General features: G+C 36.9%; 1 protein-coding gene across 1 annotated transcript in view; it reads right to left on the reverse strand.

Annotated features, from left to right (window-relative positions):
• LOC127850060 (NADPH oxidoreductase A-like) overlaps positions 1–15,308 on the reverse strand; it is a 66,809-nt gene that overhangs the window by 29,790 nt on the left and 21,711 nt on the right. Inside the window, exons 4-8 of the mRNA XM_052382811.1 lie at positions 14,695–14,842; positions 7,557–7,761; positions 6,183–6,279; positions 4,332–4,463; positions 3,160–3,296 (exon numbers count right to left, since the gene is read on the reverse strand). Of these exons, the coding sequence (XP_052238771.1) occupies positions 3,160–3,296; positions 4,332–4,463; positions 6,183–6,279; positions 7,557–7,761; positions 14,695–14,842 (719 nt within the window). The remainder of the gene's footprint in view (positions 1–3,159; positions 3,297–4,331; positions 4,464–6,182; positions 6,280–7,556; positions 7,762–14,694; positions 14,843–15,308) is intronic.

Below are 15,308 nucleotides of genomic sequence, written 5' to 3' on the forward strand. Positions count from 1 at the left end.
TTTTATTTTTATTATTCAATATAAAAACATACAATATAAATATGTGCATAAGCAAGAACAAAAGTGGTACAATACAACAGTAATCATGTCAAACACATATTATACATGATATGCATGCTAGGATATACTGTTTTTTTTCTCTTGGTTGCATGTGGTGTATTCTGTTATACACTGTATTCTGTCAACACTTATTTGTTGTTATAAGAGGGTCAATGCAAAATACAGGAGATGTCTGAATCAAACAAGAGCACTGCATAACAGGTGCCACGCTGGGCTGCGAAAGCTTGTCAGATTTATTTTTATTTTTTTAGAGGTCACAGTGACCTTGACCTTTGACCTAATGACCCAAAAATGGGTGTGGCGTGAAGAACTCATGAAGGTGCATCTACATTTGAAGTTTCAAAGTTGTAGGTGGAAGCACTTTGATTTTAGAGCCAATGTTAAGGTTTCAGCACGACGCCTACTGCAGACGAGCTGGCTATGACAATAGCTCGGGTTTTCTCCAAAAAAACAGCCTCGCTTAAAATGACTCTCAGCATAGTAATGTAGTGATGGGTGTACAGAAACATTAACATCCCAACCTTGTTATAAGTCTCATGCAAAAGGCTTAAAATGATTAAGGATGAGGAGTGGATCAACTCGCCAGTATGTTGCCACTTAACCTAAGATACACTCATGGAATTCACACACCATGATTGAACTATTCTTGTGCAATTCTTATCAATTCATACATATTTGCCAAATTTAGAAAGTCATATACATTAATATATAGCGTACAACAGATGTTTTTTGTACATCACATCTTTCATTTGAATACATGGTAGGGTTTATTAAAATATTAATTGCTTTCCTTTTAAGTTTACTGTGAAAACATTAATACAACAAGAGGGCCAAGATGGCCCTAGTTCACTCACCTGAGAGGAGTCAGTTCATTCAATCTTTACCAAATGTCAAACTTGACCTAGATATTGTCCAGACAAACATCCTGGTCAAGTTTCATTATTGAACCAAAACTGAGTGTTGAAGGATTTTGTATAATATAATGAAAATTTGGACAACCTAAGGGCAATAATTATGGCATTAATTATGTGAATTTGCTCATTATCAAACTTGACCGAGATCTTTCAGCAACTTTTGATAAAGAATGCTTAAGAAATGTGAATGCTAAAGTGTTTACAAACCAAATGTGGACTGACGGCGGACAAAGACCAATCCTAAAACCTCACCTGAGCAATCAGGTGAGCTAAAAAGTGTGTTTCACCGATCTGACCAATTTTCCAACTTGTCAGAGAAATCAATAAAACCAATGTATTGACTGAGTTTCACGATGATTAGGCAAAAAATGTGACTTCTATAGTGTTCGATCACAAGGTTTCTCTCTAGTCACATAAGGAAAACTGCCCCGCCCACTGGCGGCCATGGTTTTTTACCGATCAGGACCATTTGCGAACTCATCTGAGATATATATAAAACCAATTTGGCAAATAATGTGACTTCTAGAGTGTTCACAAGCTTTTTTTAAATATATATATTAGAAAACTGCCCCCCCCCCCCCCCGGCAGCCATGTTATTCAACTGACCGGAACCACTTTTGAACTCAACTCTCATATCAAGAAAACAAATGTTCTGACCAAATTTCATGAAAATTGGGCCAAAAATGTGACTTCTAGAGTGTTTACATGTTTTCACTATATACATATAGAGAAAAATGCCCCGACCACTGGCGGCCATGTTTTTTCACCAATCTGAACCATTTTCGAACTCGTCCGAGATATCAATAAAACCAATGTTTTGACCAACTTTCATGATGATTGGGCAAAAATTGTGACTTCTAGAGTGTTTACAAGGTTTCTCTATAGCCAAATAAGAAAAACTGCCCCGCCCCCTGGCGGCCATGTTTTCAAACGGACCGGAACCACTTTTGAACTCAACCAACATATCATTAAGGCAAACATTTTGACCAAATTTCATGAAAATAGGGCCAAAAATGTGACTTTTAGAGTGTTAACATGTATGCACTATATACATATAGAGAAAAATATCCCGCCCACTGGTGGCCATGTTTTTTCACTGATCTGGACCATTTTCGAACTCATCCGAGATATTAATAAAACCAATGTTTTGACCAACTTTCATGATGATTGGGCAAAAATTGTGACTTGTAGAGTGTTTACAAGGTTTCTCTATAGCCAAATAGGGAAAACTGCATGTGCCACTATATACATACAGAGAAAAATGCCCCGCCCACTGCCGGCCATGTTTTTTCACCGATCTGGACCATTTTCGAATTCGTTTGCGATAACAATAAAACCAATGTTTTGACCAACTTTCATGATGATTGGGTAAAAATTGTGACTTCTAGAGTGTTTACAAGGTTTCTCTATCTATAGCCAAATAAGAAAAACTGCCCCGCCCCCTGGCGGCCATGTTTTTGAACGGACCCAAACCACTTTTCAACTCAACCAACATATCATTAAGGCAAACATTTTGACAAAGTTCATGAAGATTGGGCATGAAATGTGACTTCTACAGTGTTTACAAGGTTTTTCTTTTTTTTTGACCTAGTGACCTAGCTTTTAACCCGACACGACCCAGTTTCGATCTCGACCGAGATTTAATTGGGACAAAGCTTCTGACCAAGTTTCATGAAGATCGGACAAGAAATGTGGTGTCTAGAGTGTTTGCGAACAAATGTTAACGGACGGACGAAGGACAATTAAAGACCGGTCACAAAAGCTCACCTGAGCAATCAGGTGAGCTAAAAAACAAACAAAATATCCTTTGTATATTTCTGTCTAGGGCATGCTAACTAAAACAAACAAAAGCACCGCATAACGGGTGCCAACTCTCTGCTGCGGGTGCAGTTTTGAATAAAAGAAAGATTGTCAGATTTTTTTTTTCTTTTTCAGAGGTCACAGTGACCTTGACCTTTGACCTAGTGACCCCAAAAATGGGTGTGGCGTGTAGAACTCATCAAGGTGCACCTAAATATAAAGTTTCAAAGTTGTAGGTGGAAGCACTTTGATTTTAGAGACAAATGTCAAGGTTTTAGCACGACGCGGACGGTGGACGACGAGCTGGCTATGACAATACCTCGGGTTTTCTCTGAAAACAGCCGAGCTAATAACAACTTTTGAATAGCCTAAGAGACAAACAAACCCCATCCTGCAGAAGAAGATCCAGTTTCTTCAACTCCACTTCATTTTTATTGTGACCAAGGAGGGCCTCAAGCAGGTCTACTTTCACAGACTTCAAGTCAAAGAACCTACGTAAGATCACAGAGAGCGGTTGGACGTCTGCAATAGACAACACACTCAAAACATAAGTAACATTTGTGGATGCAGTTTAAATTTGTAACAGATATGTGTAAATGTTTCACAAGCATCACAACATACCCACACAACAAGAGATTGATGCAGTTTATGAATGACCATAATGCTCATCTGGAGCACCTGCTGCCAATACATATACCACCTGGAGCACCTGCTGCCAATACATATACCAAGAGGCAATTGATCATCATTAACCAAACCAGTTTCATTATTTTTTTTAGACGTTATTAATTGATATCTCATTATAGACATTTTATTTGCATGGATTAATAATAATGATGATATATATTCTAACAATTATTAATAATATATAATAAATATGTAACAGGGAGCATTCTGGATATGACCGCGCGCTCAAAAATGCCCTTTCGACCAAATACTTGGCGCTTGAAAGAGCCCTTTTGACAAAACAGCCTCCCCCTGCCCTTTCTAGCTTGATCACTACCAAACTGTTGATTAAGTGATAGATTACCCGTAATTTACTAGCAATTGATAAGGCTGCTGCAGTAAACTGAAACTCCAAAAATACCCATATTCTGGGTTTGTTCCAAAGAATCAAATGAGGCTCCTTGTAAAAAAATTTGGTATATATTGGTACACGTAACTTGTATTGAAAAAAACAAGTTTGACATTCTAGGTTGTTTAAAATATTCAGGGCAGAACTTTACTGAACAGTGCACTAGAGGTGAAAGTTGGTAATGCACTTTTAATACCTTATTTATTATTCAGGCATCTGTCTTTTAAAATATGGCAGGGCATATTTACATTACATTACAAATTTCTAAGAAGCACAAAATCTAGAAACTTACAATCATATTTTTTTTAAATATCAGTATCTTTCACATATCATGAAATTTTGGACAGTTATGATCATAACTGTTTTAATATAAATACTATAAATTCTATTTTAACTTGACATGATAACATGAAATGACCAAAGGGCCCATATTTCCTAATTCAATACCCATGGCATCATTATAAATTTAACAAGAGCATTACCTGGTGACTTGATCCCCGTCTGATACACCCATGATGGCACAGGGACAACTTCTTCTCCAGAACACTTCATGGCATCTAGAAGGGCTTCAACCTCACTAGGGTTGTTCTCTGGGTAGATACCCAAGGCATCACCTGTTACCATTACAATAGGAAAGAAATTACCTTGAAGAAGGACTTACAAGTACAACTGTTTTTCTAAATTTCATTTCTACAATAATAAGACATGGTTTTTTACTTTTAAAAGTAGTTGAAGCCTGATGGCTCCAACTTACTAGGCTCGATTTCCGGTTGGCTCGAACTCAACTCTCCTCAAAGCACGTTTTTTTATTGCTATATTTTCATATAAATTCTGTCGGATGGCTTGAATTTGTGAGGGTGGAATACTTGGTTGGCTCAAACAGTTTGCACATTTGCAGTCAAAATTATAACATGCGCTTTTAATCATTTTGCTTGAACTTGCTTCGGGTCTCATAAAGCTGTTAATGGATTGTGAGGGCTTGATTTAAGGCTTGCCATAATTGCAAACATGTCAAGAACTAAATAGTTAATTGATTTGAGTAGAAAATGACATTTTGTATACAATCTGGCATTTTTTTGTAGATTATGTATTATAACGGCTGGAAAGGCTGCATCACAATAAGTACTATGTCAACTTGATGGAGTAGAAAAAGTTGTATATATACGTAATTCTTTAAAACAAGAGGGCCTGAAAGGCCCAAAGTTGCTCACCTGAGATAAGATATTATTGGGGCAAATCTTCTGTCCAAGTTTCATGAAGATCGGAAAATAAATGTGGCCTCTAGAGTGTAAACAAGGTTTTACCATGGCCATATAAGGAAAAATGCCCCGCCGCCTGGCAGCCATGTTTTTCAACCAACCGGCATCATTTTTTTAAACTCTTCCAAGATATTATCGGGATGAATCTTCTGACCAAGTTTCACAAAGATCGGACAGTTAATGTGGCCTCTAGAGTGTTAACAAGATTTTACTATAGCCATATAAGGAAAAATGCCCCGCCCCCAAGGTGGCCATGTTTTTCAACCAACCGGCATCATTTTTGAACTCGTCCAAGGTATTACTAGGATGAATCTTCTGACCGAGTTTCATGAAGATCAGACAATAAATGTGGCCTCTAGAGTGTTAACAAGGTTTTGCTATAGCAATATAAGGAAAAATGCCCAGCCCCTTGGCAGCCATGTTTTTCAAGCAAACGTAACCATTTTCGAACTCATCCAATATATCATTGAGACCAATCTTCTGACCATATTTCATGAAGATTGGACAATAAATGTGGCTTCTAGAGAGTTAACAAGGCAAATGTTGACGGCGCCCGATGGACAACGGACAAAAAGCGATCACAAAAGCTTACCATGAGCACATTGTGCTCAGGTGAGCTAAAAAACAAGCAATTAAATTTATACATGTTGTGCTGTTTAATATTTCAGCGATGTGCATATATGTTTTGTTTCTTAGGTCTGTTCCTTACATGTACACCTAAATGTGCAATGTAAAAAAACGGCCTGATATAATATTCATTTGTTATATGATATTTGTTAAGAAGATAACCTAATGTTAATTTTACAATTACGTATAAGATGCAATTAAAAATTGCATGATTAATGTTAAAAATGCAAATTAACATTATTTACAGTTTCAATTGATTATTTTTTTATATATTTCTGACTTGTTTTAAATATCTACATTCTTAAGAAGAAATGGCATTACCTTAATATCAAATAAATTACCTGTAGTAAAAAAAAACTCGCCTTTTGTATTGTCTGCAGGACTAAAACATACTTTTTTGTGTTATAACAAGATCGTAATGAACTAACAAATTGAGTGCAATTCTACCTGGTTGCCAAGCCAACCCACTGCCTGTGATGTCAAACTCACAGTGGATTGTCTCCTTGTCATCCCCTGTTGACATCTTGGTCAGAGGTAACTTCACCTGAAAATGTGACCAATCATATCCTGAACATTACTTGGAAACTGACCAGCACCTTTAACCCATTCCCACTCAGAAGCAACGTGAAAATGGCTATGTGCAAATAGCATTAAACCAGAACAGCCTGCGAATAACTCGTAGTCTGTTCAGGTTTTATAGTGTTTGTTGCTCATCAGTATCTAAGGGTTGGAAATGAAGCCTTGAAAATTTGAATCTAGTAAAACAAGGGCTGTTTGTAAAACATGCATGCCCCCCATATGGGCTGTCAGTTGTAGTGGCAGCCATTGTGTGAATACGTTTTTTGTCACTGTGACCTTGACCCTTGACCTAGAGACCTGAAAATCAATAGAGGTCATCTGCCAGTCATGATCAATGTACCTATGAAGTTTCATGATCTTAGGCATAAGCATTCTTGAGTTATAATCCGGAAACCATTTTACTATTTCGAGTCACTGTGACCTTGACCTTTGACCTAGTGACCTGAAAATGAATAGGGGTCATCTGCCAGACATTATCAATGTACCTATGAAGTTTCATGATCCTAGGCGTAAGCATTCTTGAGTAATCATCCGGAAACCATTTTACTATTTCAAGTCACTGTGACCTTGACCTTTGACTCAGTGACCTGAAAATCAATAGGGGTCATCTGCCAGTCATGATCAATGTACCTATGAGGTTTTATGATCCTAGGCCTTAGCATTCTTGAGTTATCATCCGGAAACCATTTTACTATTTCGAGTCACTGTGACCTTGACCTTTGACCTAGTGACCTGAAAATCAATAGGGGTCATTTGCCAGTCATGATCAATGTACCTATGAAGTTTCATGATTCTAGGCCTAAGCGTTCTTGAGTTATTATCCGGAAACCATCTGGTGGACGGACCGACGTGCAAAACAATATACCCCCTCTTCTTCAAAGGGGGCATAACATTTTTAATTGCATTAAACTTTCTGAGGGACTACAAATGCGTCAATCAAAATGTTTATTGCTGCCTTATGTAAGACAAACATTATGATTGTCCTTACACTCTGTTATATGTTCTAATTGTTTCCTTTATTTAAACTCAAATAAGTCAGCAAAGGTGAAGCACAAGTTCAACTTTATTGTATAAAAGTACTTTAGGTGATTTTATTACATAAACTAGTATGTACCCCAATTGAATATCACATACAATTGTATGAAACGTTGTGTACAAGTTACAAGCTTGTATTCCATACTATGTGCTTTGTACAAATCAGCTCATTTTTTTCCCATAAAAAACAATAAGTATCCTTCAGACCTTCAACGTTGCTAGGAATGGAGTTTTCCGTGAGTAGTGGTCCTCTACTGTGATACTGCCATGCTGTATGTAGTCCAGTTGTGATGGGATGTACATAGTGGTCAAGCAGTGGACAACGCTGTCCAGCCATTTGTTAATAACTGTCCAGTCTTCCATGTCCACATCTGTTTGAGGAACCACACACTCCCCTCCCATCTCTATAAATCTAGTCAATCATGTAGAAAGGGCTCACTATCCACAGTGTTCAACAGACATAGACAGTTTAACCGCGGTCAAGTGTAACAAATCATCACACCTTAAACAATAGGGCCATGTTTGCCCTAGTCGCTCTGGTGAGAAGTACAGTCCAACCTGCCCGAGCGACCGCCTGTGAATAGCGACCAGTTGTCAATAACGACCACATAGATTTCCCCCGGAACGATTTCACTATATTCTGTACCTGCGAATAACGCCCACCTGCCAACAACGACCAGCGACCGCAATTTTACATTCCCAAAGTCGAATTTGATAGCTAACAACGACCACGTCAATGACCAGCGACCACCATTTTACATTCCCAAAAGTCGAGTGACTAACGAAATCAGTTTAATTATCATAATATAACGTTTCATAACGAATAACAGCATACACTTACTTATTAATACAATGACAATATATGTTTTTAAGGATTTTCTATTAAACATTGTACGTTGTCATCGGTTTGCAAAATAAAAAATCTTGTATTCCTTGATAGAGGCTTACAATGACCACTTCAATCATAACAATTAACGATTTCACAACTGTCAATAAAACAATGACCGCCATCATGCTGTGATAGTCACGTGATAAACATCTTACCAGTGCACTGGTTGGTCGCTATGGAGATATAGGCAGGTGACAGTTTACTCGATAGCTGTTTTTTTTTGTTTATTTAACACACATTGCTAATTGGTAGCCACCTGCTTCTTTTATGCATTTGGCAGTTTGACGAAGGTGTAAGAAGTTGCCTTTTTTATTTTATTGGCTCGCGATTATTTATATACTAATTGCCGAAAATATCAAACGTTTGGGGCTTATATCAACTTATAAAGGAAATTTACGGTTTCTTTACAATTACGATGCAAATTGTACACATACAATTTAAATTCATTCCTTTCTTAAATTTCTCCATGATACAACGCGCATAGATGATAGATAAGTAAATTGTCAGTTAAAGTTAACCATTATGGCATCCAAGCGTTAGTTCGTTAGTTTATGTTTGGAAATTGAAATAATACATGTAAATGTAAAACACAACTGTGATTTCAATCCTTTTTACATTATACATGCTTAAGTATTCACATATTTAAACATTAGAGCACATACATCATACGGTACCTGTTTAAAGCCAACTAGCATATTTTGCAAGTTTCAATCGACCCTGCGAATAAAGACCACCTGTGAACAAAGACCACAACGACCAAATCCCTCGAGTGGTCGTTATTGGCAGGTTGGACTGTATAGATGATAAGTAAGGGTTGTAACAAGAGCTGTCAGAGGACAGCGCACTTGAGTTTTCGAGTGCTTGACAGTATAACGTAAGCCATCATGGGATAAGGCTAGTATTCCATCTATCCGTCACCGCAAAACCATAATACGGACGCTATATTCCATTTATCCGCATACATCGAACGTATCTTTATTTTTTTGGAAAAAAATATATGGATAAAACTGAAAATAATAATTGAAATACTTATTATAAAGGACAAGCGTGAATATAAGTAGAGATATGGTACAAATCATCATTCTGCCTGTAAAAGAATACAAATGGTAAATACCTGAAACATCTTCTTCTAGTGCCTTGGCTATGCTTTTCCAAACATTTGAAGTGAAATCAGAGTCCCGATATGCAGAACTGCATTGGTTGAATAATTCCAGGTAATTTTCCATGAATAAGATTAGTTTTTCAGTTGACTTTAGAGATGACAGCTTCCCTCATCATGCTTAATGCTGTCCGTATCTTGTCCGCATTACAATGCTCACTTGAGCGTTCTTTTCCGGATGCTCATAGTGCGTGCGGATATGCGGATGCTGATGAATGGAATGGCAGTGCATTTCAACTGGTTCTATTTTTTTGCGGATGCGGATGTGTTGTGCGGATATGGACAGATGGAATAGTAGCCTTAATGTTCAAATTATTTAATAAGGTCAAGGTAATATTTCAGGCATATTTTCCACAATCTATTGAACATTTGTAAAGACATAAAACAAACTAAATAGATTTTATTTCAAGTTTGATAGCAATAGCTTGGGTGGGAAGTTTGGACGGTCCTTCAAAAATAAAGTAAATAAATAAAAAAATGGGGGGGTTGAGAGGGGGTATAATGTGTGGTGGGGTCATTTATTAGATGATCTTTCAAAAATAAAAAAAGGAAAAAATGGGGGGTAAGTGTTGTTTTGTCAAAGTATTAATAAAATCTGGTCATAAATAAAGAAGTTATGCAAATTTACCTTAAGTAATATGCATATTGTAAATGGGAAAAGGGCCATAATTCTTACAAAATGCTTGATACAGTTGTCTGCTCTTGTTTATAGATTGGGGTCATGTTGGTTAAGAAGTTTGCAAAATATGAAAGCAATATGTCAAGGGACATTGAAAATATTTGAGGTGGTACGCATACTTTAACATAGATTTATCACTAATATGCATATTCTAAGTGAAAAAAGGGCCATTATTCTTACAAAATGCTTGATACAGTTGTCTGCTTTTGTTTATAGGTTGGGGTCATGTTTGTAAAGAAGTATGCAAAATATGAAAGCAATACGTCAAGGGACAATGAAAATAATTGGGGTGGTACGCAAACTTTAACATTTGCACGCTAATACTAACAGTTACGGGAACGCTAACGCCGACGCCGGGGTTAGTAGGATAGCTCCACTATATATATTTCATATATAATAGTCGAGATAAAAATGTTATTGTGAAAGTCAAGGGTTTCTTAAGGTGTACCATTTTTTGTTTATTTATAAACAAAAAAATGTTATAAGGTAAAAGCATTAGAAATAATGACTTTAAAAAAACCCACTAAATTGGACCTTGTATATTTCCAAAAACTTGACTTTTCTGAAAAAGTGCGAACTGATTCATGTAGATTGGTGCTAAAAAGTGACTACTTCAGTATTTTTTTACACATTTGATCAATTGACTTAGTTTTTTTGATAACATGACCCAGTTTCAATCCCATCCGAGATAACATGGAGACAAATGTTCTGACCAAGTTTCATGACGATTGCACAAAAAATGTGACTTCTAAGAGTGTTAACAAAGTTTCACAATATCCATATAAGGAACAAGAGATGTGTTTGTCAGAAACACAGTGCACCCTACACTATATCAGGCAAAATGTCCCGCTCCCTGATGGCAATTTTTTTAAGGCGGACAAGAACCATTTTCAAACTCGTAAGTAAAATGTTCTGACCAAGTTTCATTAAGATTGGACTAAACATATGACTTGTAGAGTGTTAAAAAGGTTTTACTATAGCCATATAAAGATAAATACCTAGCTCCCTGGCCGTCATGTTTTTCAACAGATCGGAACCATTTTCGACTCATCTAAGATATCATAAAAACAAATGTTCTGACTTAGTTTCATGAAGATAAGACAATAAATGGGACTTCTACAGTGTTAATATAGTTTTACAACAGCCATATAAGGAAAACTGCCCCGGCAGCTATGTTTTTCACTAAACCCAAACCATTTTCGAAATCATCCAAGATATCATTGAGTCACTTTCTCTGACCAAGTTTCATGAAGATTAGACTCAAAATTGGACTTCTAGAGTGTTAACAAAGTTTTACTAAAGCCATTTAAGGAAAATTACCATGCCCTCTGGCTCTGTTTTTCAACAGACCTTTACCACTTTTCAAACTCATCAGAGATATCATTTAATTTACAACAAATGTCCTGCCTACTTTCATGAAGATTGGACAATAAATGTGCCTTCTAGATTGTTTACAAGGTTTTACTATAGCCATATAAGAACAAGAGATGTGTTTGCCAGAAACACAATGCCCCCTAATGCACCGCTTTTTTTTACCTTTGACCTTGAAGGATGACCTTGACCTTTCACCACTCAAAATGTGCAGCTCCATGAGATACACATGCATGCCAAATATCAAGTTGCTATGTTCAATACTTCAAAAGTAATTGCAAAACTTTACTTTATTAAATTTTTTAATTTTCGACCTTTGACCTTGAAGGATGACCTTGACCTTTCACCACTCAAAATGTGCAGCTTCATGAGATACACGTTCATGCCAAATATCAAGTTGCTATGTGTAATATTTCAAAAGTTATTGCAAAACTTTACTATATTGAAGTTTTAAATTTTTGACCATTGACCTTGAAGGATGACCTTGACCTTTCACCACTCAAAATGTGCAGCTCCATCAGATACACATGCATGCCAAATATCAAGTTCAATATTTCAAAAGTTATTGCAAAACTTTACTATATTAAAGTTTTAAATTATTGACCTTTGACCTTGAAGGATGACCTTGACCTTTCACCACTCAAAATGTGCAGCTCCATGAGATACACAAGCATGCAAAATATCAAGTTGCTATGTTCAATATTTCCAGTTATTAAAAACTTTAATATATTAAAGTTTTAGTTTTTTGACCTTTGACCTTGAAGGATGACCTTGAACTTTTACCACTCACAATGTGCAGCTCCATGAGATACACATGCATGCCAAATATCAAGTTGCTATATTCAATATTTCAAAAGTTATTAAAAACTTTAATATATTAAAGTTTTAATTTTTTGACCTTTGACCTTGAAGGATGACCTTGACCTTTCACCACTCAAAATGTGCAGCTCCATGAGATACACATTCATGCCAAATATCAAGTTGCTATGTTCAATATTTCAAAAGTCATTGCAAAACTTTACTGTAAGGTTAAAGTTTTGGGACAGAATGACAGACAGAAAGACAGACAGGCCAAAACAATATACCCCCGATCATTCAATCCGGGGGCATAAAAACTGTCCTGCCCCCTGGTGGCCATGTTTTTCAACAGACCAGAATCATTTTTGTTCTCTGACATCCAAGATATCATTAGAACTAATGTTCTGACTAAGTTTCATGAAGATTGGAAATAAATTTGACTTCTAGAGGGTTAACAACATTTCACCATAGCCATATAAGGATAACTGCCATACACCCTTGCAGCCTTGTTTTACAACAAACTGGAACCATGTTTGAACTTGTCCAAAATATCATTGGTACACATGTTTTTACCGATTTTTATGAAGATTAGGAAAAAATGTGGCCTCTATAGAATGTTAACAAGGGATGACACACAAATGATAATAGGCTATCACAAAAGCCACCTTGAGCAGGTTGTGATCAGCTGAGCTAAAAAAACAGTTAAACTTGCACTTAAAAACAACTGGAATGCTGTAATTTATAATCATATATATAATGTTTCATTTTTTCCCTATGTAAGTGTTTATCGCATTTGTTTTCCAATCCAAAAGGCACAGGCTATTTAATATAAAGCATACAAGGGGGCCAACAATAAATGCAACTTTTAGCGTTCTAACAAGGTTTAACTATAGCCATATAAGGAAAAATGCCCCGCCCCCTCGTGGCCATGTTTTTCAACCAACCAGAATCATGTTCCAACTTATCTAAGATATAATATGGAAAAATCCTCTGACCATGTTTCATAATGCTATGACAATAAATGTCGCCTTTAGAGTGTTAACAAGGTTTCAATATAGCCATATAAGGAACAAGACTATTGCCAAGCAATATATGTCCCCTACTGGCTCCACCATTGTCAGAATTTATTTTTTTGTTGCCATAGCAACCAGAATTTTTGACGTATGAACAAAATGAAATGACATGCATAATGTCTATATTGCCATCTATCCATTTTCCAAGTTTCATGAAAAAATAGGAAGAACTTTTAAAGTTATCGCAGGATCCAGAAAAGTGTGACAGACAGATAGACGCCAATAATTAGATAGAGCCCAAACCATAAGTCCCTTCCGGTGAAACTGGTAGGGGACAAAAATGCCATGCCCCCTAGTGTCCATGTTTTTCAAGCAAACAGAACCATTTTCTTACCATTCTACTTTAGCCATAGAAAAATGCCCTGCCCTCTGGCTGCCTTTTTTTTCAACCAACGGGAACCATTTTCAAACTTGTCCAAGATATAATTAGTACAAATCTTCTTATCAAATTCATGAAGATCAGACAATACATGTATGTTAACAAGGTTTTTCTATAACCATATAACAAAAAATGCGCTGCCCCCTGGCGCCCATTATTTTGCAACCAACCATACCCAAAATAGGTCCAAGATTATATTGGCACATATCTTCTGACCAAAGTTCATGAACATCGGACAATAAATGTGGCATCTAGAGTGTAAACAAGGAAAATGTTGACGCTGTACAACACATAACGTGCGACAAGACAAAAGGCAATCACAAAAGCTCACCATGAGCACATTGTGCTCAGGTGAGCTAAAAACAAAGATTTGAGACTCTCTATTTGCAAAAAGGGTTAAATGCATGAGCGTGACGTGTCTTAAGATTAACCTGTTCAGTTTGCACAGGATTATCAGGAACGGCACTTTCCGCTTTTTTCTATTTTTTGCTTAAACGAAGTCTCTTTTCGGGGAAACAATAGTTTAAGTGGAATATGTTCTCACTGATTAGCCCGCGGGGACCCGTTTATATGGGATGACACTTTATGCATTTAATACCCGTTTATCCCAGAGCAAGGCTCATCTAATTATATGTGTCTTGTTCTGAGAAAACTGGGCTTAATTCATGTGCGTAAAGTGTCGTCCCAGATTAGCCTGTGCAGTCCGCACAGGCTTATCAGGGACGACACTTTCCGCCTAAACTTGATTTTCTGTAAGGAGGGACTTTCTTGAAACAAAAAATACCATTAAAGCGGAAAGTGTTGTCCCTGATTAGCCTGTGCGGACTGCACTGTAAGGCTAATCTGGGATGACACTTTATGCACATGAATTAAGCCCAGTTTTCTCAGAACAAGACACATATTATTATACCCTAATAAGCACCATTGCAACATCTTTACATTAACAAACCAATTAGGGCTATTGTAATATATGTAAACTGTAACAAACCAGAGGAACCTTTCATGTATGAATCTGCCCACTTTGCAGAATTGTGGGTAATTTGAATCCCCAAGGGCCAGCACAGAGAACTTGCATCTGCTCATCCCGGGAATATCTGTGTCTTTCACGTAGCTGCAGAAGTCAACTGCATCAGAAGGGGGAACCCCTGCAATTATACAACCAATCACATTAAAGGGGCCTTTTCACGTTTTGGTAAATTGACAAAATTAAAACAAGAGGGCCATGATGGCCCTGAATCGCTCACCTGACTCATTAAGATCAGATGAAAACTATGCCCTCAATTGTCTTCATAAGGTTTTTTTATGATTTGACCTAGTGCCTTAGTTTCTGACCCCAGATGACCCAAAAACAATCCCAATCCAGATTTCATCAAGATAAACATTCTGACAAAATTTCATAAAGATCTGATGGAAACGTTGACCTCTATTGTCTACACAAGGTTTTTCTATGATTTGACCTAGTGACCTAGTATTTGACACAAGATGACCTAAATACAATCCAAACCCAGATTTCATCAAGAGTAACATTCTGGCCACATTTTATTAAGATTGGATGAAAACTGTGACCTCTACTGTCTAAACAAGTTTTTTTAAACTTTGACCTAGTGACCT

Source organism: Dreissena polymorpha, chromosome 1 (genome assembly GCF_020536995.1).
Source record: "Dreissena polymorpha isolate Duluth1 chromosome 1, UMN_Dpol_1.0, whole genome shotgun sequence".
NCBI lineage: Eukaryota > Metazoa > Mollusca > Bivalvia > Myida > Dreissenidae > Dreissena > Dreissena polymorpha.